Source organism: Rhinoderma darwinii, chromosome 13 (genome assembly GCF_050947455.1).
Source record: "Rhinoderma darwinii isolate aRhiDar2 chromosome 13, aRhiDar2.hap1, whole genome shotgun sequence".
Lineage (NCBI taxonomy): Eukaryota > Metazoa > Chordata > Amphibia > Anura > Rhinodermatidae > Rhinoderma > Rhinoderma darwinii.
The window spans coordinates 31,744,168-31,771,358 of NC_134699.1; the positions used below are offsets into that span (position 1 = coordinate 31,744,168).

A 27,191-nucleotide genomic window follows, 5' to 3' on the forward strand; every position below is an offset into this window, starting at 1 on the left:
TTATAAATGGACGAAAAGTACATCAATCATACAGATCATAAAAGAGTCAAATCGAGTATATTTAGAAAGTTCCTATTGCCTTCATTCGAAAACGTAGTGGAACCTACAGCATGACCATCAATATCACAGAAACCACATACAGGATTTATAGTCCACCTGTATTGGATTAAAAAATAAAGTAGTGGCGCTACATGGCACATTATTCATAGTGTTTATAATAAAGAGGAAATATACATCGTTTTTCAGCCCCGTTTAATATAGAGACCATCATACGAAGTTTGGCCACCAAGTAGAAGATCGCGGGCTGGAGTCAATACTTTTTTCTAAATGTGGACTCTCTGATGGGCAACAAGGTGGGAGCTGTGAGTAAATGTTTTTCCACATGTAATGCAAGCATAAGGCTTCTCTCCTGAATGTGCCCTCTGATGAATGACCAGATTTGAGCGGTGGGTGAAGCTTTTTCCACAGTCAGTGCAGACATAGGGTCTTTCTCCAGTATGAACCCTCTGGTGGGTCACCAAGTTAGAGCTGATGCTGAACTTTTTCCCACACTCTCCACAGCTATACGGTCGTTCTCCTGTGTGCACTCTCTGATGGGTTACAGCATTTGAGCTAGTACTGAAGCTCTTCCCACATTCCATACACATATAAGGTCTGGACCCAGTATGGACCCTAAAGTGGGTTACAAGGTTGGACTTTTGGGCAAAACTCTTCTGACATATAGCACATGCAAAAGGTTTGTTTTTTTCAACGGCTTGGTCTTGAAGGTCGCTATCAGAGCTATCCTCTTCCTCTTTGACCTTGACCGATGAATGCTTTGTTTGACCATTTTGTTGACTTCTTAATGACGGACGACCTTGTGCTTCCTTTGTTTTGCACAAAAAGTTGTGTGTTGCCTTCTGATCCTTGGTCTTTTTATTGTCAGACGGATGATTGGCAGTACTATTGGATTTGGTCAGTTTGGATGAACTTCTCATTTTCTTTGATTTAGACTTGCCCCAATCCTTTTTGGTCCCATAATCGGAGGTTTCCATTTTTATGACCAGTGAGAATGAAAGATCTAAGGTCATCCAGCAAATCGTCCCTTCTGCTAAAAATAAGAGGTACAAGATAAGCAGCAACCCACAGTTATAAGAAGTTTATTATATGTACAGATGTGTCCACAATTTAATTTTCTTGAATTTCATTAAAAGGGTTTTCTCATAATCTATATTTAACACCTATTCCAAGACTGGGCTCACGCAGCAAGCGTAATCTCGCTGTAAATGACAGCCCAGCGTGATGTCGATGCGCTGTGTGAGTAAATCACGCACAAACGTTACCGAAGTGTCAGGATTGTGAATAGACATCGCGTCCTGGCTGGACGCAATGTTTATTTACTGTCAAGACACTTCAGTAACGTGAAGGGGTGTGTATGTGGCTGCACATCGTGATTTACTGATTGGTCAGCATCATACACTTCTCTCCACAACGCCCACTTTGTCAAAAAGTAAAAACACGCCAAGAAAGTCATTGGCATAAAGCTAAAATAAGTCAAAACCAGCGTTCCGTTCCCAAGGGGCGTTTTTTACGCTGCCGTTTTTAAAAACAGCCGCGTAATAAAACGCCTTGTAAAAAGAAGCGCATGTCACTTCTGGTGTTTTTGGAGCTGTTTTACATGGTCTCAAACAAAAACCGCTCCAAAAACTTCCGTAAAAATAAAAAATGCAGCAAAAAACGCAAAATGCTTAAAAAGCGGATGAAAATGAGGGGCTGTTTTCGCTTGAAAACAGCTCCGTATTTTACGTCCGTTTTTGATTTGCCGTGTAAACATAGCCTTAGAGATGCAGCTTCTATGTATGCACTTTACATAGAAGCTGCATATAGTCGCTGAAAGCCAAATCCGCCAGTCAGCTACTGTGCGAATCGGACAGTTTATCTAAACATGAATACCTATCAAATAGAGATTGATGACCTTAGGCCGAATTAAGACATCTTTAATGCAGGTGCATCTTAGGATCCGTATAATGGCCGCAAGACCCGGACTCCGCATGGTTCAAGTGAGATGAACTTAGATCACCATTGGGTTCTACGGTAATCCAAGTTCAGTTCACTTGAATCGCAGTGTACGGGTCTTGTGGCCAGAATATGTATTCCTAAAGTTTGCCCACTGAGTCATTTATGGTAATTGGGGCTCGTGTACACATTATTCTTCTAGAAATCTATTGGCCTATACTGTAGCGCCGAGTGTCTAAAACGTCAGAGGCACACACGCTGTATCACAGAGATATTCTTGGCTGGAAACATGGAGTGCCCAGTGGGTCCATGATATTGAACCTTAGGGACTCTGTTTTCCGCCATATGGGCTCCACATACATGGCAAGATTCGTTCATTGTAATCTATGGACCGGTGAATGTGCAAAAAAGGCAGAACGATCTGTTTATCTCCGAGTGTCGCTGTAACCTCATCGTACATTGGTGTTTCCACCATTTAAAAAATTCCACCAAAAATGGAGAAGTTCACAAGGCCATATTTTCTCACAGATGGTCACCCAGCTTTTCCAGAGTCCAGAATGGTAAAGCTTGTGTGTTGCTGCATTGACAATAGTGGATGGATTGGGCCACTAGTCATACAGCAATTCTGGAGAGGTCTTCATGTATAAACTAAGCAGATTTGCTATTCAGGAGTGGCGTAACAACCCCCGTGGGTCCTGTGAGGGTGCGCTCACACATGGGATATTTGCCTTATATTTCCAAAGTGTAAAAATACAGTGCGGAAAACTTTGCACCGTAAACCTATGGGGAAAACATTCTGCATCACAAGCCATTGCGTTGCCAAATATTTTTCCCATTGGTTTCGATTGTAAAGTTTTGATACGCTGCAGAAATACGAGGCAAATACGCCAAGTGTGACTGCCCCCTAATGGTGGCCATGAGGGTTTGCACACAACTTTCCCAGAAGTCTGAATAAAAACGGTTAACCAGAGAAGCGAGAGGTTTCAATGGGCGTTCTAGATCAACCAGAGCAATGACCTTTGTTCACATCAGGTACCCGGCTGCCAGACCCCATCACTGGGACATACGACATTTACTAGCAGATCAGGAAACCCTTTTAAAGAGGTCAATGGCGACGGTTATTAAACTTCCATAAGGCCAGGAGCACACGTGCAGTTTGTGATACAGTTTTTTATTTGATCCAAATCCAGAAGTGGATCCAAAAGGAAGGAAACGTATAAAAGAAAAAAGAGGGATGCATTTTTTTTTTTTAGTGTCCACTTTGGTCTAAAAAAACAAAGCCAAAAACCACGCGTGTGATCCCAGCCCGGAGAAGCCCGCAAAATAATGAACTTTGTAATATACAGAGGTTTACGATTCCCTCCGTTCACGCCGCCTCTGGTGACTTCTCCATAATGATGTCACATCACAAAGACAATCACCATTATGGATGACACACGTCAACATGGAACAAGCAGTAAGCCTGACGGCGAAAAACTCAATCGAAATCCTAAAGAGCAGTATATTACAGTCTAGATTTTATTTTTTATCGGTTTTTATAAAGGGTTAAACATTTCTATTTAGTCTCAGAGCCCCTTTAGTACATTTATAAAAGCTTCACTCCAGATTGTACCCATCCCCCACATAATTACTACACACAGCCGCCCCACAATGAACATTAGTCTCATGGTACTGAGACTACAGAGTGCACTACCCGTCCACTACTCCCAATGCAGCGACACAAACAGCAGCTAATGACAGACATAAGATGGAGGAGATAGAGACTACAATGGTTATAAACAGCAGAGTAGTCCACACATACTGCCATCCCCCTGCCCCCAATGTCCACCTCCAGGATGACCATCCTACCTGCAGCTCAGGAACCAGCCTTTTGTGTATGCGTCTACATAGCAGAAGGACTGAAACTGCCAATTAGAAGGCTGGCCGCGCAAGGCATTCTGGGACGCGCAGTCTTTTCGTTCCCGAATACCAGGGGACAGAACTACAACTACCAGACGTCTGAGGAAATGAAGGAAAGATTAATGATGTAGAGCGGCCAATCAGCGAACGCCGCCTCTTCTAACGTTACTTCCGATTATTGTTCCATTCAGTACAAACGGCGCGCGATGCGGACTTCAAAAACGCTGCTGCCCTCTAGTGGTCAAAGGGTCACCGTTCAGCAAAACACACATACTGGACTGTTGGGGCCCTCTTTGAGCGCCACTGAACCGTGAAGTCACATTTTTAACGCAACTTCCAGGGGCAGGGACCCATGAAAAACAAACAATGGCCAATTGAGTGTCGTGTTTCAGGGGCTTTAGCTGGATTCACACACAATGTTTTGCTGCGTTTTTTGTGTTTTGTTTTTTTTCCTGGTGTTTTTTCATGCAGTTTTAAGTGCAGCCAAATGTTATAATAAAGTGGGTTTTGGTTTGTGGGGTTTTTGAGGCAATTTTGTGGTCCGTGGCATTTTTTTTCCCAGACGCAGGATGCTCTGGTTATGGCAGGGTTTTTTCTCTGGCGTTTTTCCCCTAGGCTTCTCTATAGGACCTCAAAAATGCCAGATAAGAAACGGATGAACAAAATGACCACATAAAAATAAAAAAACCCACACATGTTACATTTCAAAACTGTAAGCAGCCTTTGTTTTAGCAACTGGCGTTTTTCACGGCTGTTTTTCTATAGAGTCAATGAAAAATGGCTCCAAAAACAGATCAAGAAGTGACCTGCACTTCTTTTTCGCAGGCGTTATTTTACATGGCCTTTTTCAAACGGCTGTGTAAAAAAAAAAAAACCGTCGGAACAGAACGCCGTTTTTCCCATTGAAATCAATGGGCAGATAGTCGTTCTGCCGAAAATAAGCCGTGTGAATATACCCTTAAAAGGGGTGGATCCACAACAATTCCTTTTAAGCTTTTATGACCAGTCAAGACCGGTTAGAAAAGTAAGTTAGGTGGGGGTTTGTCCTCTGGGATCTCCACCATTGCGGAGATCAAGGGGTACCAAATCACCACTGTCGGCAGGACGAGCACGCGCTATAGAGATGAATGGGGCTGTCGGAAACACACAAAATAATGGGTTAGAAAAGAATATTAGCTTTTTAGGGGCTTTTCTAACCAGGACGTGAGAGTCGTCTCCTACCGGACAAGACTGATATCCACAGCAGAAAAAGGGTTAAAATACAGCCAGACAGGGGAAGAGAAATGGTAAAAGCGATGGTAACACTCCAGTTCACACAGTTTTACCAAGCAACAAAACCGATCTAGGATGAGGTTAACCAAGTTCAAAAACTGTAGACTAGAACGTTAAAGACTTTATTTTGTGACTTGCTCAAAGGGGTTTTTTCTCAGTCATTTGTCACCTATTCACAGAATTACAGGGGTCCCCCAGCGCTCCTATGTGAACGGTGTGGTCCTGCCCATGCTCAACCACCACTCCATTCACTTTCTATGAGGCTGACAGATAGCCAAAGCGAAGTCTGGACAAACGCTGAAAGCAAATAAATTACATATCCCAAAGTTTGACGTACCTGCGATTCAATGCCATTCTGGAAACACTGATCACTTCTAGGCTGCCGCTGATTCTTGTACAGCTGAAGTGTAAAGCATTGTAAACCAGAAGGAGAATTCATATAAACCCCTGAATTACCTCAGTGATACTAATAACCCCTAAACCATCATGGATATTAAAATTAAGCCAAACTCCACCAGAAGTATTCATATAAAACCCAAACCACCACAAAACACCAGTAATATTAAAACTACCACCTGAACTATAATATGTCACTAGATATATTATTTATATACCCTTTATCCACCGTAAAACGACTAATATTAATCCCCAAACTACCCTAGCTCACCCCAGATTATATATTAACCACTAAATTGCCTTAGACCACAAGGGATATACAAGCCTTAACCACCAGAAACAGTAAAACAAGCCACCATAGTTACCATGGACCATCAGGTGTATAACTTATATACCCATTCGCTTCTTTAAACACCTGTTATAACCCACCCTAGACTATCAGAGTTATGATAATGAGACAAGGATATTAATCCCTACACAACACAAGCCCACCAGATATACTGTATTACTAAGGCAGCTTTCGCACGGCAGTATGCTTGTCAGTATTTTGCATCAGTATTTGGAAGCCAAACCCAGGCCCCATGCACACGACCGTATTTTTCATCCGTAATTACGAACCCATTAATTTTCTTTGGGCTATTGACACCTTTCCGTATTTAATAATAATTTTTATAGAAGTCTAAGGGTGCTTCCGTAATTACAGAAACGTATTTATGGATGGATGAAAAATACGGTCGTGTGCATGAGGCCTTACAAATCTTTCCATTATACGCTTATTTTCCATTCCTGGTTTTAGCTTACATATACTGATACAAAATACTGCTGTGTGAACGTGGCCTAACTCATACCATAGGAAATACATTAACATGGGGTCAGAACTCCTGACCTAAAGACCGCTATCACACCAATGTCATACGGCTCTCTTTTGCTCCCATATTATTGATGGAACACCCGGACCTTCCCGCGGTTCACCAGAGCTGGAGTTAGAGCACCAAAGGCTTCTAGGGTGCTCTAACTCCCATTATGATGAATTGTGGGAGGTCCAGGTGTTGCGTCTGAAAAGCAGGCGCAAAAAAGCACCTGTATTAGGGTAGAAATAAACTAGGTGTAAGCATTGGATTTTCCACAACGGATTTAAACGTGGAAAATCCGCAGCGTGTTATAGTAGCAGCAGTGTGGGTGAGATTTCAACAAACCTTATCCCCACACAGCGGAAAAAAGCTACCGAAAAGAAAACCACAAAGAAATGGACCTGCGGTGTGTTTTTCAGCCAATGTCAACCAATGCTGCGGAATCGCTGCTCATTTTGCAGGTTTTTTTTTGTTTTTTAATTCAATGGGGTGCTTAAACCCGCAACAACGTGGTATGTGTTTTGCGACAGAATCGCAGCGATTCTGCTGCAAAAATCACAAGAGTTTTTTTTTTTTTTTTTTTAAATAGTTACTTACCCAGAGTTTACCTTTTCTTCTCCAGTCCGGCCTCCTGTGATGAAGTCTCATCCCATGTGACTGCTGCAGCCAATCACAGGCTGCAACAATCACATTCCCTGCAACGTCATCCCAGGAGGCCGGACTACCCACAGAAGAGAGGGAGGGGGTAAGTATGAGGTTTTTTTGTTTCTGGCTGCTTTCCGCAGCGGACATTCCGCCCGAGAAAACGCACCAAAACGTGGTCTGTTTTTCAGATGGCATTCCCTGCAGTGTTCAGGGCGGATACACTGTGCAGCTTGATGCAGCGTATCCGCACTGAATGCGCTTGTGTACTCCTACGCGGTCCAATGATCGGGCAACGCTTGTTTATTGGCTGATCAGATCTTTTGTGCGGCCAATAATGTGGTAGCTAGTCGCCAACACATTTCACTCTGTAAACAGGAAAATATATTTCCGACATAATGCCAATGCCCTGGTGTGAGCGATCGTAGTAACGATCACTCGTCCCCAATCATTGCTTCTTTACAGCACTCGTTTTCATGGTATTGGCTCGTCTAAAAGGACCTTTACGCTACTCTGAAAGAGTTCTAAGGGTTTATTCACATGTGGCAGGTTTGGTCCAGAGAGGTCTACGACTGCGCCATTAATTTGAGAGCGGCTTGCAGATTCAACGCCATTCACATGTATAAGATAGATTTTCTGCAGTGTCATAGGTTCTGTGTTTTAAAAAAATAAATAAAATAGTCACACAATTGAATGTGGTTGGTTTGATGTATTTTTTTATGCATAACACAGAGGTCAAACACCTCTATACATAGATTTAATGGACATCCCTTGTTGATTTGTCTTTTTTAAAGTTCCTAGTCAAATGCAGACAACCCTTTAGCTCAACCAGTGCAGCCACCTGCAGATCAAAGATGAAATTCAAGTTGTTCATGGTTTGACAAAGGAATCCTCAAAGCTCTCAGGTCATCTCATTTTTTTTTTTATTTTTTTTATTTTTTAAAAGCGGTTCCAAGTCTCTACTAGGTTGCAAATTTTTTTATCATCAGTCTCGAGAAGACGAATTAGAAGATAAAGCTCAAGTAAATGCCCAGACTTCAAGGCTGTGAATGCGAAATTGCTCATCGCTGGACAATATGTGATTATTAAATGTTTCACACCATTGACTTCTTCCATTATACAAATCTCCATCCAACCAAAGGCCGAAGTTACCACTGTGAACAAAAAAACGGAAGCATAAACATTCTAGTTAATAAGTATCATAAAAAATGCTGCCATCTATGTAAAAAGTACTCCGCACGTTACATACCATTTGCCTCCACCAAATGTCAATGACTGGACGTCCCCTCTAACAAAAAAGTTATTGTCACCTGTCCATCGATATACCTAAAAAGAAATAAAAATTTGTCTCTGGGGTCCGGTAAAAGGAAAAGTACTAATGCCTCATGCACACGACAGTTTTGCCACTTGGGCAGTTTGACGGCATCAGAGTGGCACCCGATAGTTTTCACTGACCCACTTTAGCAGGTGAATCTGGTCCGTGAAAAATGATCCGAGTCAAGATAGAACATATTCTATCTTTCCTCGGATCACTGACAAGAGTCGGACGGCACAGACTCATGTGCATGAGGCGATAGGGACTTAAGAAATAAATCGTCCACATATCTCCATTTAATTGCTTTTCAGACTCTGGAAGAGGCATCACCCATCAGTGGGTACACTGGATAAAATGGGAAACCTAAACAAAATTCCAGTACTTCCATATATTTTTTTGTTGTTGTATGGTTGTCGAATCACATCACCTAGATCACAAAACCTGTATATAAGAAAAAAAAGACAAAAACAAACTTTGTGAAGTTTCCATACCTTTAACTGTGGCGAGAAGCTAAATAAGAAAGTCTCTCCTGTGCCATAGAACGTAGGGCTAACCTTGAGCTCGTTGGAACAGAAGCCTCCAAACACCTAAAGGAGAATTCATATATTAGACATATTGTGCATTCACACCGGGTGGTAATGGAGGGGCAGGGAGCGGAATTATAACCGCACCAAAACTGGCTGCAATCGCGGTCCTTGCTATGGCTTTACTGCGATTCCCTAATTTTATATCAGCTGTATTCAGATATTGCTGCAAAGCTCCTGGGCAGTGATGCACATCACTAAATCCCCACCCCCCCAGCCAAAAAAAGAAATATTATATAATATTATATTATATACTGCATGTGCTATTACCCTATAGTACCTATATACATTATACAATACTGCTGTACTCTTGGATAATGGGCTTTTGAGGCCCTTTAGGTACAAGGGCTTGGGTATTTAATGCACATTACAACAAATAGTCTTCCAGTGTAGCTTTCTTGGGGACTACTAGAGGTGAGAAACTAGTTTATGACCTCTGTACTGTATTACTAATCCTTTATTACTGCAATATTCCGTGGAAATATCTTACCTTTCCTTCATTATCCTTGACAACCAGTAATACTGGCGAGCTGATCGCACTCGTAGTACGGTACATGGTCCTCAGACTAAAACCATGCTGGTCTGTACTGTATTGCAGCCTCCAGTTATGACCAATGACTTTAGGTGGCAATTGCTGAGCCATCTAAAAACAATAAAATCACAATAAAAGTACATTAGTGATAGCTCTGTATTATTTCATCAGTCTATTGTTTTATCAAGTTATTCCCAATACAAACAAAGCATTTGTCACAGAATAACTGTGGATGCAGAAACACCCTGCCGTCATACATCGAGACGTGCCAACCATCAGTGTAACCCCTCAATGATGGGGGTATATTGAGCCTTCATGACCAGATCTAGCTTTATTAGCCTATTCAAACAAAGGTTTGTGTTTTTTTGTAATGGCATATACAGTATGGCTTTATTTAGGAATATAAACAGTAGTCTTTTTATACAAACTTAGTTCTTATAATAATCAGCGACATATAATTTATAGTACGGTTACACTGGTGTGGCAGAGTGCTAGATTCAACTGCGTTCACAGCATCTCATAAATAGACCCCTAAAATATTCAGTGATGTCACTGCACAGAAATAATTGTTTGTGATGTCACAAATCTGATCATGCACACCAGGAAATCCCACCACTGGGATAATAAATAGCATGAGGTCACAGTACAGAGATTGGTCACTGCATAGGTAGAATAAAGATGATTATGTCACAGAACATATGTAATGACCAAAGTGAAGTTACAGCACTGGACTATTAGCCACAGTGATGTCATAGTGCAGTGACGATGCTGCATCGTGATCATGGTCACAGTCTATCACTATACAGGGATAACGCAAATCACGCACATACATTGTGAGGTCATTAGTGAAATCATAAGAAAGGCATATTGCACACAGCGATGTCAGAGTACAGGGATAATAAACTCTGGTATTCTCCTAAGAGTCAAGATATGACTGCAAGCTCTGCACTCCCTATAGTTATACTCTTATCTATAGTTTTAAGCAATAAAGTTTCCCCCCACCCAGACATTTTCCGGTTTTATTGTGACAACACTGAATTATAGTGGAGTGTAATATGGCTCATTTGACACGTGTCAACAGAACAAGACTCTTTAATAGGGGTTTTACATGACCTTACAAACTCTACATTTGGGCTCAAAATAGAAAAAACCTGTGCATTATATTTACGTGACCGATTCCACTCGTCCCCATCGGATGCATTCGCAGTCGCTCCGGTTGTTCCTCTGTGCGCGGACATGCTGTCCATAGTGACAACACCACAGGTGATGGGGGGACAATAGCTGGCTGCAAGAATGCAGTCTATGATGAGAGTGTAACCACTGTGGCCAGCGATTGTCGGAAAACAGGAATGGCGGGTAACACATAAAACAGACAGCAAGGCACTGGAGCACAATCCCTAAGGTACTGTAAGTATATTGCAGTTTGTTATTCATTTTTCATTTTGAGCCCAAACCGGTCACGCTCGGTGGTGCACCAGTAAATATGTCCCATTGAGGTGGATTGTTTAAAATCAGTTGCCAATACTGTGGCTAGAAGTTAGATTCCAGCACTTTTGCCATTCACTGGTTTTGATAAATCTTCCCTACTGGCAATAAAGCAAATAATTTCTACGAACAAGAGGGTCTAGTCACACGGTGCGGTCTAATTGCTGTTTAAATTGTCGGAATTGTGTGGAAATAACCAGTGATTTGACCGCACCACGTGAATAGATCTAAACAATGATCACTCACCTGTTTGACATAATCATTCCCTAGAATTCGACTACTTCCAATCAAAACTGGCTCATCCACTTCTTCTTTGGGTTTCCCACATACTTGCTTCTGTTTTTTCACTTCTGATTCGTCAATAATCTCATAATCTGAGTCATCGCTGGAGATTGCTTCATGCAGGTTATTTTTCTATTAGACAGAAAAGGCCTTGATGTAATCATTTCATACTTTCTGCATGACACACAATCATATTATGCCGCAAATCCCAGCATGGCTGCGAGTCACATGACCCAAACCTAAAGTATCAGAGACCTATAATGCGGTTAGCAACTGTATTATGGCCATCTGAATAAGGCATTAAAAGGGTATTCCGGTTACAACAAGTTCCCCCTATCCGTAGGGGGAGAGGTAACTTGCTGATCGGTGTGTGTCAGACAGCTCAGACCCCCACCGTTTGAGAACAGGGACCCGAAGCTGCCCAAACCCCAAGTTTGAACCGAGCGACAGGTCGCTCACGCGCACTGCCGCTCCATTCATTCTCTATGGCAGCGCGGGAAAAAGCTGAACACTGCACTCTGCTATGTCTGGCGCTCCCATAGAGAATGATTGGAATGGCAGTGCGCATGAGCGACCTGCCGCTCGGTTCAAACTTGGTGTTCGGGCAACTTCGGGGTCCGAGCTCTTGTAAACGTTGTGGGTCTGAGCTGTCGGACACCCACCAATCAGCAAGTTACCCCTTACCCTATGGATAGGGGGTAACTTGTAACCAGAATACCCCTTTAATAGAAAACGTACTAAGGCAGTGTACCCACGTAGTGTAAGCGCTGCAGAATTTCCGCAATGGAATTCTGTGCGGAAATTCCGCAGCATTTACAGTAGCAGCAAAGTGGAGGAGATTTAGAAAATCTTATGCCCACACTGCGGAAAAAAATCCACAGCATATCAATTTGCTGCATTCTTGTTGCTTTTCTGTTACGGTTTTTCCCCATTGAATTCAACAGGGACGCAAAACCCAAAACAGAAAGCCAACTGTTGCAACACTTGCGGAGGTATCGCAGCGATTCCGCCGCATCTCAGGGAAAAAATTATTCATACTGACCCAGAACTACTTGCTTCTACCTTCAGTCCGGCCTCCTGGGATTAGGTTTCATCCCATGTGACTGCTGCAGCCAATCACAGGCTGCAGAGGTCACCTGGCCTGCAACGTCAGCATAGAAGGCTGAACTACACACAGGAGAGGGAGGGGGTAAAGTATAAACTTTTTTTTTGTTGCTATTTCAGTGCTGCATTCCACCCGAAAATGCTGTCTTACAGACAGACTGTGCTGCGGGTTCTAGGTCAGATACGCTGCGTAGTTCATATGCAGCGTATCCGACCAGTGGTAACCCAGCCTAAGGGTCAGATGATCGAATATTACACTCAACCGGATTCCTAGATAAAGGCTCAAACCTAGTGTAAAGCGGAGCTCTTAGTTTGTATGATTTATATTGCACATGAAAAAAACTAATTTCAGGGTAAAAAAAACAAACTTAAGTGGTTTCCAACTTAAAAAAAAATCAAAAAAAATCTAAGAGCCCCTAATATAGAACAATAAATTAACACTTCCCTTTTAAGCACCTCCTGGTGCTTCAGTGCCGACCGTCCCCCACTTGTATCTATTTATACCCCTGCAATTAATGGCTGCAGCAAGGTCCACGATCAGATATATTTAGGCACCATACAGCAAATGGTCAGGGCCCCTGAGCTCCTATTTATGCATTTACACTTCGGAGTATTAAAGTGAACCGTGTTGGGAACCAGGTGTGCGCATAATTTGTATTAAATAGGACCCTTACGTTTTATAAGTGAAACTTTGTAGCTCCCATGCAGGGACTGGTAAAAAGTGGGTGGCAGATCACAGGTTAAGTTGAGGTTCCTGGTTTGCGTTGACTGCTGACAGCAGTACCACCTGTACTGCTCTGATGGTGGTTCTGGTTGCAGCACTGATGTCAGGATGTACAGCATGTTACCGCTGTGACCAGTAATTGCCTACAGGAGTCACGTGTTGGTACGGCACATCATCAATGCAGCAACAAACATAGGCAGGTGGTGGATCACTGGACAGTCAGCGCTGGATTTAAAGAGTGTATGGACATCAGATAAAATGAAATTAAAATTTTACACCTGGGCCACACAGTTATTCGCCATGTAATGGGAAGCTGCTGGTACGTTGTGCAACAAAATCCCCATAGAAAGGAGCGAAGATCCACAATGTGTGCGTGACTTAAAGTTGCCATGGTGTGATGGCTGAAAAAGGATGCAGCTTAGAGGCCCAAGTCACAGAATCCGCCGAAAATGGCAAAAACCAATAGCGCATGCTGCGCTATTGTTTCCGGTTAAACAACGGAAACCCGACGGTACCCATTAAAGTCAATGGGCTCCATCGGGTGCCTGTTGTCTGTTTGACGGAGCCTGCGCTTCCAGAATTTTCTTTGTTCTGCAACTCTGACATAGCAGAACAGAATGCCAAATGCAGGTGTGAACAGGGCCTTACTGCAACAGTCCGTACAACTATTGATCCCAATGGAAATGACCAGAAGGGGAACAAGTCACATGCAGACATCTGCAAGTGACAGACATTGCATTCAGGGTTGGATGATGAGGGCAAACGGGGCAATTGCCCTAGGATTTCCATCACTTGACGGCTTTAGAGGGTTTCCACCATGACTGGAGGCTGATACCTACCATCATACCTAACATTTTCAAAATGCCCCTCAATGTGCAAGGGTTATAAAAATAGGTTTTCAGCATATTTACAAGTTTCCAGATTTTCATAGCCCCATGACAATGGACATGTGTTTAGGACATCAGAAAAGGAAATGTATATTGGCAGGGCTGTATACATACATATACAATAAATGAGGATATAGGCTTCATATTTTGTGAATGTATTCACCTCTATCCAGAGATGGCACACTTTTAGGACAAGATTAAAGTTAGATGTCCCTGATAACATCTTTAATATGTAAAAGTGCTATTATGTACAAAACACAATCATTCATGTCCTTATATATTTGTTGTGTATGGATTTTATATCAGATCAGTGTAGTATATAATTATAATATTAGGAATTAAATGGTTGCATAAAGAGATCGATCAGAAGATCATAATGAAATAGGACATTACTCTTCCAGGACTCCAGTGCAAAGGCGGTTGGCACTTCACCAGCAAATTATGACAGGAGGGTGGAAACAAAGATTATCATCTACTTGTCCTCCTGTGAAAGTGCAACTCTCCGTCACTGCTTCTCTCTCGGATTGTGGTTAATAAACTACTCATTGTGAAATATACAAACTGAGGAGTCAACTTGAAATATCTGGTCTGTTAGGTGTGGGATTGTGATCTCACTAGAGACAGTCTCAAAATCTATGAAAATCTTTTATGGCATTTTTTTTTTTTATTATAAATGTTTTTGCATACTAAAATTTTTCGTAAAATAGGGGTAAACCAAAGTTCTATAGTTTATCCCATCCCTTCCTTTCTCCCCTCCCTTGGTTAAACTTGATTGACATATGCTTTTTTTAACCGCACTAACTATGGAACTATATATAGTTTTATTAATAACTTTTTTTGGTTTTACCGCAACAGCTTCTATGTATCCACTATACATAGAAGGTGCATAACGCCACTATATGCTGAATCCATCAGTCAGCTGGACTGACTGTTCGACTGAAGGTGGCTCCCGTTTCCTCCAGCCAGGACATGATGTCTATTCACAATCCTGACACTTCTGTAGCTTTTGAGATCTACAGCAAGGCAAGCGTAATCTCTGGAGATTACGATGTAACCTGTCATTTAAAGAGGCCCTGTCACCACATAAGTGGTCTATCTTGTACATGATGTGATCGGCGATGTAATGTAGATTACAGCAGTGTTTTTTATTTAGAAAAATGATTATTTTTGACGGAGTTCTGACCTATATTAGCTTTATGCTAAAGAGTTTCTCAATGGACAACTGGGCGTGTTTTACTATATGACCAAGTGGGCATTGTGGAGAGAAGTGTATAACGCTGACCAATCAGCATCATACACTTCTCTCCATTCATTTATACAGCACATAGCGATATAGTTATATCGCTATGTGCAGCCACATAAACACACTATAACGTTACTGCAGTGTCCTGACAATGAATATACATTACCTCCAGCCAGGATGTGATGTGTTTTCAGACTCCTGTCACTTCTGTAGCGTTTGTGTGAGACTGCAGCACTGCGAGATCTCGCTGTGAATGACAGTTTACAGCATAATCTCGCGAGACTACGCCTGCTATGCTGTAACTCAGAGAAGTGCAGAGAAGTGGTCAGGATTCTGAATACACATCACGTCCTGGCTGGAGGTAATGTATATTCATTGTCGGGACACTGCAGTAATGTTAGTGTGTGTATGTGGCTGCACATAGCGATATAGCTATATTGCTATGTGCTGTGTAAATGAATGGAGAGAAGTGTATGACGCTGAATGGTCAGCGTCATACCCTTCTCTCCACAACGCCCACTTGGCCATATAGTAAAACACGCCCAGTTGTCCATTGAGAAACTCATTAGCATAAAGCAAACATAGGTCATAACTCTAAATAAAACACTGCTGTAATCTACATTACAGCGCCGATCACATCATGTACAATATATGCCACTTATAATGTGGTGACAGAGCCTCTTTAAAACGAGATTACGCTTGCCTTGCTGTAAATCTCACACAGACGCTACAGAAGTGTCAGGATTGTGAATAGACATCACGTCCTGGCTGGAGGTAATGTATATTCAGGGTCAGGACACTTGAGTAACGTTACTGTGTTTTTATGTGGCTGCACATAGTGATGTAATAAAGATTACTATATGCTGTGTAAATGAATGGGGAGAAGTGTATGACGCGGATTGGTCACTGATTGGTCAGCGTCATACACTTCTCCCCACTTGGTCAAAAAGTAAAACACGCCCAGTTGTCCATTAAGAAACACATTAGCATAAAGCTAAAAATAGGTCATAACTCCGTCAAAAATGATAGTTTTTCTAAATAAAAAACCACTGCTGTAATCTACATTACAGAAACTGATCATATTATGTAGAAGATAGGCCACTTATAATGTGGTGACAGAGCCTCTTTAATAAGCTGGTCACAGACATGAAATTTCACACGTCAACCTGCTTGATCCTTTGTTCCCCCAGGTGTTAAGTGGTACCAGAAGCGTCTGAGCCCCTTATCCCATTTCCTTATCAAAATAAACAAGCACACAGCCAATCTGAGTATTCATGTTTATGAAGGGGGGGAGGGGGTCAGAAGGCTGAACGAGCATTAAGCCAACAGCCAACATATGTCCATGACCAGCGTTAGAGCTTATTCACATTCGCTTTTACATCTCCTTGTATAATAGTGATGTAATAATTTAGGCCAAAAACTCATTTATATCTGTTCCTGACCATTAAAATGGGTAATATGTGGATTCCTCTTGGCACTAAAACAAATGTAGGAGAATGCAGCTGAGGAGATGTATTGTTTGTTTACATACACTCGCCCATAGACCCCTAGGGACCGAAGTACAATGTATTCCATCCATGTGGATTAATGTATGTAAACAAACATTGTAACAGGCTGTTACTAACAGCCCCCTCCCCCGACACACATTTGCGGAGAAAATTGTAACAGCAAGGAACTCAGTTTAGCAACATTGGTATGGAACCCACTTGTATACATCTGCAGAATATTTCAGTGCAGAATAGGGGGTCTGCGAAATTAGAATGATCAAGGGTATGAATACTTTTGAAAGATAATGTAAATGTGTTTGTAAACATGACTATTTTCACAATGACAGACGCTAGTCTGAGAAAAGACAAAAAACAGCAAGTCCCTCAACTGGACAACATTCTGGGACTTTATAAAAAAACAAAAACAAAACTGTTCAAGTAGGCAAAAGAGATGAATATAGGCTATGTTCACACGGGGTATTTTGCTGAGTTTTTTGACGCGGAAACCGCGTCGCAAAACTCGGCAGAAACGGCCCGAGAACGCCTCCCATTGATTTCAATGGGAGGCGTCGGCGTCTTTTTCCCGCGAGCAGTAAAACTGGCTCGCGGGAAAAAGAAGCGACATGCCCTATCTTCGGGCGCTTCCGCCTCTGACCTCCCATTGACTTCAATGGGAGGCAGGAGAAAGCGTATATCTCGCTGTTTTCTGCCCGCGGCGCTCAATGGCCGCGGGCGAAAAACTGTGCGATAATTGCCGCGAAAATCGGCGTGCAGGGAGAGGAATATCTGCCTCAAAGTTCCAAACGGAATTTTGAGGCAGATATTCCTCCCCCAAAATACTCCGTGTGAACATAGCCTTACAATTCAGTTCTCTGGCGGTTTATATGTAGGAATAAACAGGTCCGCACAGCACCGCACCCTCGCTTTGCAGCACAGGATCTGGAATTATTGGCAACAAGTATAGTTTCACCATGTTACTGCCTGGCACAGTGACCCGTCACATTGTTGATATAAACACATCTTGCAATGCTGCAGTGTTGGCTAAACACGTCGGATCTTGTAGTGTAAATAGCGCACCTACCGACTACCTACAAAATTGTTACATGTAATATTAAGCGGAGCTCCAATTACAAGCCGGACAGGACTGCATTACTACAATGTAAAAGTAAAGCGGAAAATTACTAGTAAATATTTTGGTTTATTTGGTCCAAAAGACATTTAACCCCTTCCCCCTGCTTGCATTCTGGGCCCTAATGTCCAAGCCATTTTTGCCATTTTTCCATTGTCACATTCGAAGAGCTGTAACTTATTTATTTTTGCGTCGGCATAGCTGTATAAGGTCTTGTTTTTTGCGGGACGACTTTCAGTTTTTATTGGTACCATTTGAGAGTAGATGCGACTTTTTGATCACTTTTTAGCACATTTTTTTAAAGTCAGGATTAACAGAAAACAGCAATTTTTCCATAGTTTTTTATTTTATTTTTTACGGCGTTCACAGTGCGGGTTAAATAATGTAACAGCTTTATAGTCGGGGTCGTTACGGACGCGGCGATACCAAATATGTGTAACTTTTTTGCTTTATTGTATTTTTTTTTAATAGTAAAGCATTTTGTAAGGGGAAAAAGTGGGTTTTTCATTTATTTTTTTTTCACTTTTTTTTTAAATTAACTTTATTAAACTTTTTTTACTTTTATACTAGTCCCACTAGGGGACTTCACTATCCTCCAATCGCTATTGTAATACACTGCAATATTTTTGTATTGCAGTGTATTACTGCCTGTCCGTTTAAAACGCACAGGCATCTGCTAGGTCATGCCTGCGGCATGATCTAGCAGGCATTCGGTCCAGGCAGACCTGGGGGCCTTTATTAGGCCCCCGGCTGCCATTGGAGACACAGACACTCTGCGATCGTATCGCCTGGTGTCGGTGGGGGAGAGAGGGAGCTACCTCCCTCTCTCCAAAACCATTCAGATGCGGTGCACGCTATTGTGCACCGCATCTGAAGGGTTAAACGGGTGAGATCGATACTAATATCCATCTCACCCGGCAGAGCAGGGACGCCCCCAGCCCTCAGCTGCCTCTGGCAGCTGAGAGCAGGGAGATTTGACGGCTCCCTGCTCTGTTTACTTTATTCTACAGCAGCGCCGTAGAATGGCGGCGCTGTAGAATAAAGCCCATTAATGACCGCCGTGAAAAGGCTTATCGGCGGTCATTAAGGGGTTAATGGTTCATTAACCCGATACCACTTCTTTTCTTAGATGACACTCAGGTGAAGCTCAGTCAATTTAAAGTTTACCTCCGGATAGGCAGCATTCACACGGTTTTTGTTGTGTTTTTAACATGCATTTTTTGTTTGGGTGGCTTAATCTCCCATGTCTCTCCTTCGCCGTTCATAAACCAAAACGCATCTTAAAGACGCAACCAAAATAAAACGTAGTGTGAACTCTGCCTTATAACTTCCTATTAACCGGAATATGAGCTGTATACATGTGGATCGGACCCCTACTGGCAGCAGCAAATTCTCCCAATGTCTGCCAGAATGATTGATCAGCAATCCACAATGCATAAACTGAACTATTTATTATGAAAGGTAGTCCAAACTACCCTGTTTTATCAGAGGCTCAAATTTCAGCACAGTCCCTCCACCATGCTCTATACTGCAGCACCACCCCCACCCCAGGGAGACAGTGCATTGAAAGAATTTCCATCACATCAAGGATAGACCGATTCAAAATTACAAGCAACTAAACTACATGCAAGAAAAGAATAAAAAATTAGATTTGCCAGTTTTCAGACAAGAGACCCATGTGTAAAAATAGTATCTCACATGCCCATGGCTCGTGGGTTTCGAGTCCAAGAGTAGCTGCAGGTGCAGTCTGATAATTGTACTATTGTTATAATAGGCAGCTGGGAATTGGACTGACGAACAATGGAGTAAATGGGAAATACATATGTAGTGTTAGACAATGGTAGAGCGAAACAGGGTTACTATGTAAGCAAAGCAAATGTTTGCATCTGTGAATATTCCGTATATTATATAATGGACATCCCCGTTACATGGTTCTCTCTCAACAGGATATCACGTTCATGACATTTTAGCTTAGGGTAGTTTAACTATCTGTGTGATTTTATCATAATGAGTGTCAATTAGGGTACGTTCAGTGTTAACAGCCATTTTTCGAGCCGTAAACATTCCGAAAAATGGCTGAAAAATCGGAAGCAGAACGCCTCCAAACATCTGCCCATTAATTTCAATGGGGAAAACGGCGTTCTGTTCCGACAGGGCGTTTTATACGCGGCCGTTTTGAAAAACGGCCACACAAAAGTGCATGTCATTTCTTCAGCCGTTTTTCATAGACCATATAGAAAAACAGCTCCAAGTCCGTTAAAAATGCAGCGAAAACCGCGACTAAAAAACATCTGAAAATCAATCAGGAGCTGTTTTCCCTTGAAAACAGCTCCATATTTTGAGACTTTTTGAGTTTGTGTGCACATACCCTTAGGGTACGTCCACTCAGTAAACATTGCAGAATTTCCGCCCAGATTTTAAAACGCAGAAATTCTGCAAGATGAATTGACAATCTCAAATGCCGGTCAATTTCCTCATGTGTTGTGTTTTTGGCGCAGCATGTGGATGAGCTTCTTCAAATCTCACCTACATTGCTGCTACTGCAATACATTGTGGAATTCCGGCACAGAAAATCTGGATGGAAATTCTGCAGTGTTTACGATGTGTGTGGACGTACCCCAACGCCACTTTCACACAGCAGTATTTTGTGCAGTGTGTATTTGGAAGCCAGAACCAGGAGTGAAATCAAAAGAGAAATACAAAAGATTTGCACCTCTTCCGTGTTTCGGACCCGCTCCTGGTTTTAGATTACAAATATCGATGCAAAATATATTGCCGTGTGAAAGGGGCTTTAGGTCTCCTGCACACAGAATTTTTCTTCCAATTTAAACTGCAACAAAAAAAAGAATGCTAACGTTAGAGTATGTTCACACAGCAAGCCAAGAACGGACGTAAAATACGGAGCTGTTTTCAAGGGAAAACAGACTTTGATTTTCAGCAGTTTTTAAAAGCATCAGATGTTTTTTTGATGTGTTTTTTACAGCCGTTCTTCTATTGACCAAATGAAAAACAGCTCCAAAAACTGCCCAAGAAGTGACATGCACCTTTTTCCTGGGCGTTTTTTTACACGCCAGTTTTAAAAACAGCCGCATATAAAGCACCGCGTGCGCAGTTTTTTTCCATTGAAATCAATGGTCAGATGTTTGGAAGCGTTCAGCCCCCCGTATTTTTAGACGTTTTTCGGGGAGTTTACGGCCCGAAAAACGGCTGAAAATAGGCCCTGAGAACATACCCTAAAACTAAGCAACATTTTGAAATTAAAAAATCTATTATAAACCTCTTAATATTCCAAAAGACAATATTTTAAATCAAAAAATTACATCAAGGATTTACATAGCCTTTAAGTTCTGTGATCAGTATTGATTGTAGCGCTGACAAAGGGAGCGGGCTACCTTTTATGAAGTCGAAAGTAAATAAACCGCTTGTAGCGCTCTGCCTGGGACTCCTCTCCCTCTGACCTCACTGTCCATATATTGACAGTGATGCCGTGGCAACAGTGAGTGGGGGCCCCCCCCCCCAAGGGTAGTGGGCCCCCGGCACTTGCCCGGGTTCGCTGGTCAGTTTTCATGAAGAAAAAATATGCAACATGTAGATGAGTTAACTTGAAATCTCATGGTACTTGGCTCGTACTGTATGCGTTGCGGATTTGCCGCATATAAAATCCGCACGGCCTTATGTTGAGTTCACACACATGCCGCAGAATTGCTGCGTATTCTCAGTGCAGATTTCGTATTGAAAATCTGCAGCAATTTAGAGTACAATACATATGGATGAAGTTTTGAAAACCCCATCCACATGTAGCCAAGAAAAACTCAGCACAGAATTGATGGAGTACTTATTTTCTAAACCAGAGCATGTCACTTCAGTTGCGTCAATAATTGAGGACTTTTACATGACATGTCACATTGACAGATACTATTTTAAAAGGGGTAGTCTCACAAGCATAACCCATTAAGGCATAAAGAGGTCATAGATGGGGATTCTCCCACCCATTCATGCAGGTTTCCTGGTTAATAACTATTGATTACTATTAGTTAAAGAAGCCGGACCTGGGGCGATCAGTTGATCGGCCTCCTGGCTTCTGTTTAAAAAGTTGTATTCAAGACAACCCCTTAACCTTGTATTAATATCTGTACATTTAGGGCTCATCCACGCACTGCGGAATTGCAGAGTTTTTTTCCGGCCAGAGTTTTGACGGAAAAAACGCAGCAGAATACAGTAGTAGCATAGTGGATGAGATTTAACAAATCTCCTCCACACGCTGCGTACAAATTCAAAGCAGAAATTTGCCTGCAGTGCGTAATTTTTGGACCGCAGCAGGTCAATTCCTGCTGCGGAAAGTGGCCAGAATTGCTGCGTTTTTCAGAGGAGACGTCACCATCTCCTAACATTGTAAAAAACGCAGCAAAATACGCACCATTTTCTGCCGTATAAACTGCAGGAAATCATGCGTTTTTGCTGCAGCGGAAGGTCTGCGTTTTTGAACGGAATTGCAGCAGAAATTTTCTGCAGCAGTTCCTTTGAAAAAAAAAAAGAAAAAAAAAAAATGTATATGCCCACTGACCTTCTGTTTATGGACTTTGCTCCTGTGCGGAGAACTATATATGTAAACAGTTATCTATGTACATTATTGCTTTTTCTTCCCTGTAAGTATAAGGCCTGGTTTTCTGTGGGCGAGTTGTGAGGTACACTTTTTAAAAAGCAGAACTGCTACATGTAGAATCCACACGATTGCTTGTTTTTCCATGCTAACGTCTCAGAATAAATAGGACCAAGAATCTACACAATTAAAAGGGGTTGTCCATTTTGAAAAAACATCTCAGAATTCTGAGTTAATGGAGGCGATTCCCAGATCACTATCTTTATTTATTAACCAAGGCAGAGAGCACTACAAACATCTCTCTGGGGGACCCAAAATGTCCATGGATTACATGGACAGCCTGTTGATTTCAATGGACACTGTGTAATGCTCCATTTCACCTGTGGTGGCGCTGCCGGGGAATTGAACAATTGCTGCCTGGCTGTCCCACAGGTTACATAAGAAAACTGGGGGTACCATCACGCCCCTGTGATTAGCTTATTATCAGAGAACCCTTCTAATAAAAAGAATGTCATAAGCGGACACACGACACTTTATACAACCAGAACTGCACGATGAGAAAGTGCCACTTGCTCCAATTTTTTTTTAATGAAATTACACAAAAATGGTCTGTGAAAAACTAAATAAAAGTGCTGGCTATTGGAGTTTTCCAATGTGAATTCGTACAGTGCTGGGAAACAGGACTGGATTATAGATAGGGAAAATGGGTTAATTGCCTTGATGCCTCCACTACCTGGGAGCTGGAGTGCTTCATTAAAATGGTGCCGATTTTGCTGCGTTTTTCTCAATGTTGGAAGATGGTGATATCGCATATGAAAAATGCAGCAATTCAGTCCATTTTCTGCAGCAGTACGAAAAATACGCACCGGAGGTCAATTTCTGCTCAGATATTTTACGCAGTGTGTGGATGAGATTTGTTAAATCACACCCACTTTGCTGCTACTGTATTCTGCTGCATATTTTCCGTCCGCAATTCCGTACTGAAAATACGCAGCTATTCCGCTATGTGTGGACAAGCCCTAATCCTGCCCAAATATTACGCATTAACAAGCAGTCAGAAGTTTATCCTCATCTCGGCCACTACCCATCTTGCTCAGGGACAGGCAAAGGTATAGGAATAGGGGGTGCAGTGCTTGCAGTCGCACCTGGGCCCCAGCCTGAAAGCTCAAGGGTCCTTCTGTCCCATAAGAAGACGGCCGTACTATAGAATAGCATGTGATAGTTGAGGGGCTCTCAGATGTTGCATCAGGGAGCTCAAAGCTACACTTCTGCGGACAGGGTGCGACCCACACCACCATGGCTACATTTGTTTTCTTCTACACCGAGTATAACAGATCAGGAATATCATACAGTTGTGTATGGCATGAGAAAAAAAAAAAATTTAAAAAATTTAAAAATACACCATTGTCAAGACATGAAAAAGACTTATTGGACATACATTTATATATCGTTTCCTTTTAAAATGGGCCCCTCCACTATTTTTGGAAGAAAGGAAAGGGAAGCCCCAACAACATTAATCTGGCCCTGAAGGGAAACTTTTTTTACAGGTGTTGCTCTTTAATAGCAAGTAAAAAATATTGTTAAAAGGGGTTCTATGATTTTATATAAGGATGACTTAATTAGTGCTAAAAAATAAATAATCTGTTAATATACTACCCTGATGCCCAATTTTCACTATCACGACGGCAGAAGGCTGCACTTGTCCATAGATATGATATACTTACCTAGGAATCTATATACATATCCTGACCAAATGCACTACAAGTATGACCAGGTGTAAAGCCGGCCATACATTAGGGATTTCGGATAGACATTCTCTGAACTAATGGTCATTTATGTTCGTTCTGTGAAGGTAGTCGTTCTTAACAGCAACGCCAATATTAAAACGACAAATCAACGATCGATCTGACGGTCTGTGGCCTGGTCTGGGCTTTTATCCATGGGATGCAGATGTGTCGTTTAGCATGAACGTCTTCACAAGACTGCACCCGACAACGACCAAAAAATGTAAACACGGCAGTTCAACTTCGGTACAAACATCTGTCTTCGGTCGGCGTCTGTCATGCTCGCTTGGGTCATTAAAAGGTGCTGATGGTTGGCAGAAAACGGTCTAACTCGTTCTTTTTGGCCGACTGAAAGCTCTAGTATATAAACCAGCACAATTCTGACCCCTACAAAGCTCTGCCTACAAGAGCGGCCAGTGACTAAATTCAATATGTGCTCGGTTTAACTATAGAACCATTACAGTGTGTAGACCTTTAGACTGTCACCTCCATATTCTCTTAACATAGCAAGGGCTCTATAGAATTGGCAGTGAAAGGCACAGTAATACCTACTATCTAGTCACATATACAGCTGGTAGTTATTATAGTAAATGCTGCTATTTGCAGTGGTGGTCATGTTGTGTCACTCACCAGTGGAGTGTAGGAGCAGCGGATGGTTCTCATCCTCCCCAGGCTGTGTACACTGCTGTGCAACCAGATGAGCCGGCTGTCTGACCGGAGCTGTGCCACACACACGTACACACCCACTACTAAACACTAGATACATTCTACACCTATCATAAATAAGAGCACCTATGCACACCCAGACCTTTGCACAGTCTTGCTAGCACGTGAAATTATTTATGATTTGTTTAAAGCGCACCTGTCAAATGTACCGGTTTACACAACCCCCTGGAACCTAGTTGATCACAAAAGGATCACAAGAAACATTGCACAGGAAATAAGGCACATTTATAGAAACAACTTAAAATTACAACTTCCATTTGCATGATAAAATTTTTTTTTTTTTTTTAACAAGAACTATATAAAAAAATATTTGTGCTAGCAAAATTATGGACTTCCCACTCAAGCCCGACTGACCCCACTGGTTGTCGATAGACCCGGCGGAGAACTGTGACTTCTGTTATGAATGTGTGAACATAGCCTTTATTGTAAGGCTTTGTTCACACACAAGCAGTGATTCAGTTTTTAATGGAGACATGACAGGTATGACTGATCCCAACGAATCATTTGGGATTTCATTGACATACAATGGTGTCTTTCAGATTTCCATTGCTATGAATGGCAGGAATATTGCTGTAGACTACGTTTTTTGACATAAAAAACACTGCGACTCCAACAGAACGCAACACAAAGTCATTGTGAACATAGCCTGCGGCTCTACCTTACCAATGATAGAGAGCAGTTCTGGCAGTGAGACATTAAAGAGGCTCTGTCACCAGATTTTGCAACCCCTATCTGCTATTGCAGCAGATCGGCGCTGCAATGTAGATTACAGTAACGTTTTTATTTTTAAAAAACGAGCATTTTTGGCCAAGTTATGGCCATTTTTGTATTTATGCAAATGAGGCTTGCAAAAGTACAAAAATGGTCATAACTTGGCCAAAAATGCTTGTTTTTTAAAAATAAAAACGTTACTGTAATCTACATTGCTGCGCCGATCTGCTGCAATAGCAGATAGGGGTTGCAAAATCTGGTGACAGAGCCTCTAAGGCCCTACTGGTCCCCCTCCCCCAGTCCACTTTCATGCAACCTCAGTAAGAAAAATGAGAAAAACGCTGCAACATAGTAACAATGATCAGTGGCTATCTTCCTTCCTAGAAGTGTTGTTTTATACAGTGGTGTAGCTCTAGGGGTCGTAACAGTCGCAATTGCGACAGGGCCCCCGAGCCTGGTGGGCCCACAGTGCCCCCGTAGCCACACAGCACTGACCATGCTTGCCCCACTTCCTGAATGCTGGAGCAACGCCTCCTTGTTCCAGAATTCACTGTCGTGAAAGGCTCGGTACAGGCATGCGCGATGTTGTGACATGGGAGGAATTATACTGTAAGGGGCATTATACTGTGGGGGCAATTTGTTTGGGCATTGTACTGTATGGGGCATCTGGGCCAGTATACTGTATGGGGCATTATACGGTGTGTGGGGCACTATGGCAGCATACCACCGTGTGGGCTGAATCGGGTGTGTATGGGTGGGGATTGGGTGGGATTAGAGGCGTGGCTTGAGAAAAAAATTGCTGCTGCTCGCTGCATAGATTGTCCCTCTTTGTGATACTTGAAAATATAGCACTGTCTACGGGGAGGGCTGTATAGTACGGTTTACAGTTGGGGGGCTGTATGGCACTGTCTATAGGAGGGGGCACCCAGGGGAGGGGAGGCCCAGTCAAAAGTTTGCTATGGGGCCCAGTGTATCCTAGTTACGCCCCAGGTTGTATATATCCATGTGTGGCACTAGTTCTTCACTGGTAAAACACATAGATCTCCACTGGAGTATAAAGGATTTTTGTGTGGCTCCCTCAAAAGTCCATGGCTGTGCAACGACCTGACGAACCTGGCAGACTGCCTGGCAAATAGCTAGGACAGAACATTATTCATAAGGGGGACTAAAGGAGTGCCTAAGAAATCATTGCATTGTTAACCAATTACAGTGTTTAACTTGTTCGACAGGAGATGCATCATGAGAGTCCTGACTACAGCTACATCTATATTTAATTTGCATTTTTGTCAGGTCCAATTTAACTAGGTTATATAAAAACGGGCTCCCCATTGTGGTGCCCGGTTTTGCCAACCAGGACAGAAGGTCCTAGTGTAGGTCTCACCCTTCCACTCCCTTTCATGACCCTTGGGCCAATTCCCAACCTCCTTGTTTGTTAACAATGCAATTCCTTTGGACCAATCATAGCTGGGCTCCCTATACAGGCCCTTTACAGGGGTGTAGCTATAGGGGGTGCAGATGTAACATTTGCACCTGGGCCCTGGAG

The 27,191-nt window shown here is 42.4% G+C and overlaps 1 protein-coding gene and 1 long non-coding RNA gene across 2 annotated transcripts; both read right to left on the reverse strand.

The window, feature by feature from the left end:
- Positions 1-235: 235 nt before the first annotated feature.
- Positions 236-4,210, reverse strand: LOC142665723 (uncharacterized). Its single transcript, XR_012851552.1, has 2 exons — positions 3,844-4,210; positions 236-1,090 (listed from the first exon to the last, which is right to left on the reverse strand). It is a non-coding gene; the product is annotated as an uncharacterized LOC142665723 (long non-coding RNA).
- A 3,552-nt stretch (positions 4,211-7,762) lies between these two features.
- LOC142665627 (TLD domain-containing protein 2-like) lies at positions 7,763-24,905 on the reverse strand. Its single transcript, XM_075845345.1, has 6 exons — positions 24,842-24,905; positions 11,218-11,385; positions 9,445-9,597; positions 8,862-8,957; positions 8,305-8,381; positions 7,763-8,209 (listed from the first exon to the last, which is right to left on the reverse strand). Exons 1-6 carry the CDS (start codon positions 24,872-24,874, stop codon positions 8,074-8,076), a joined length of 663 nt encoding a protein of 220 aa, XP_075701460.1. The 5' UTR covers positions 24,875-24,905; the 3' UTR covers positions 7,763-8,073.
- Between the last annotated feature and the right edge of the window lie 2,286 nt (positions 24,906-27,191).

What these genes read in the sequence shown, in the direction of transcription:
- LOC142665627 (XM_075845345.1), bottom strand. Translation starts at nt 24,874, where the DNA reads ATGAGAACCATCCGCTGCTCCTACACTCCACTG. An exon ending in TCAAGGATAATGAAGGAAAG is followed by an intron (nt 8,958 to 9,444) that starts GTAAGATATTTC and finishes ATTCTCCTTTAG; the next exon opens with GTGTTTGGAGGCTTCTGTTC. An exon ending in GCTTCTCGCCACAGTTAAAG is followed by an intron (nt 8,382 to 8,861) that starts GTATGGAAACTT and finishes ATTTCTTTTTAG; the next exon opens with GTATATCGATGGACAGGTGA.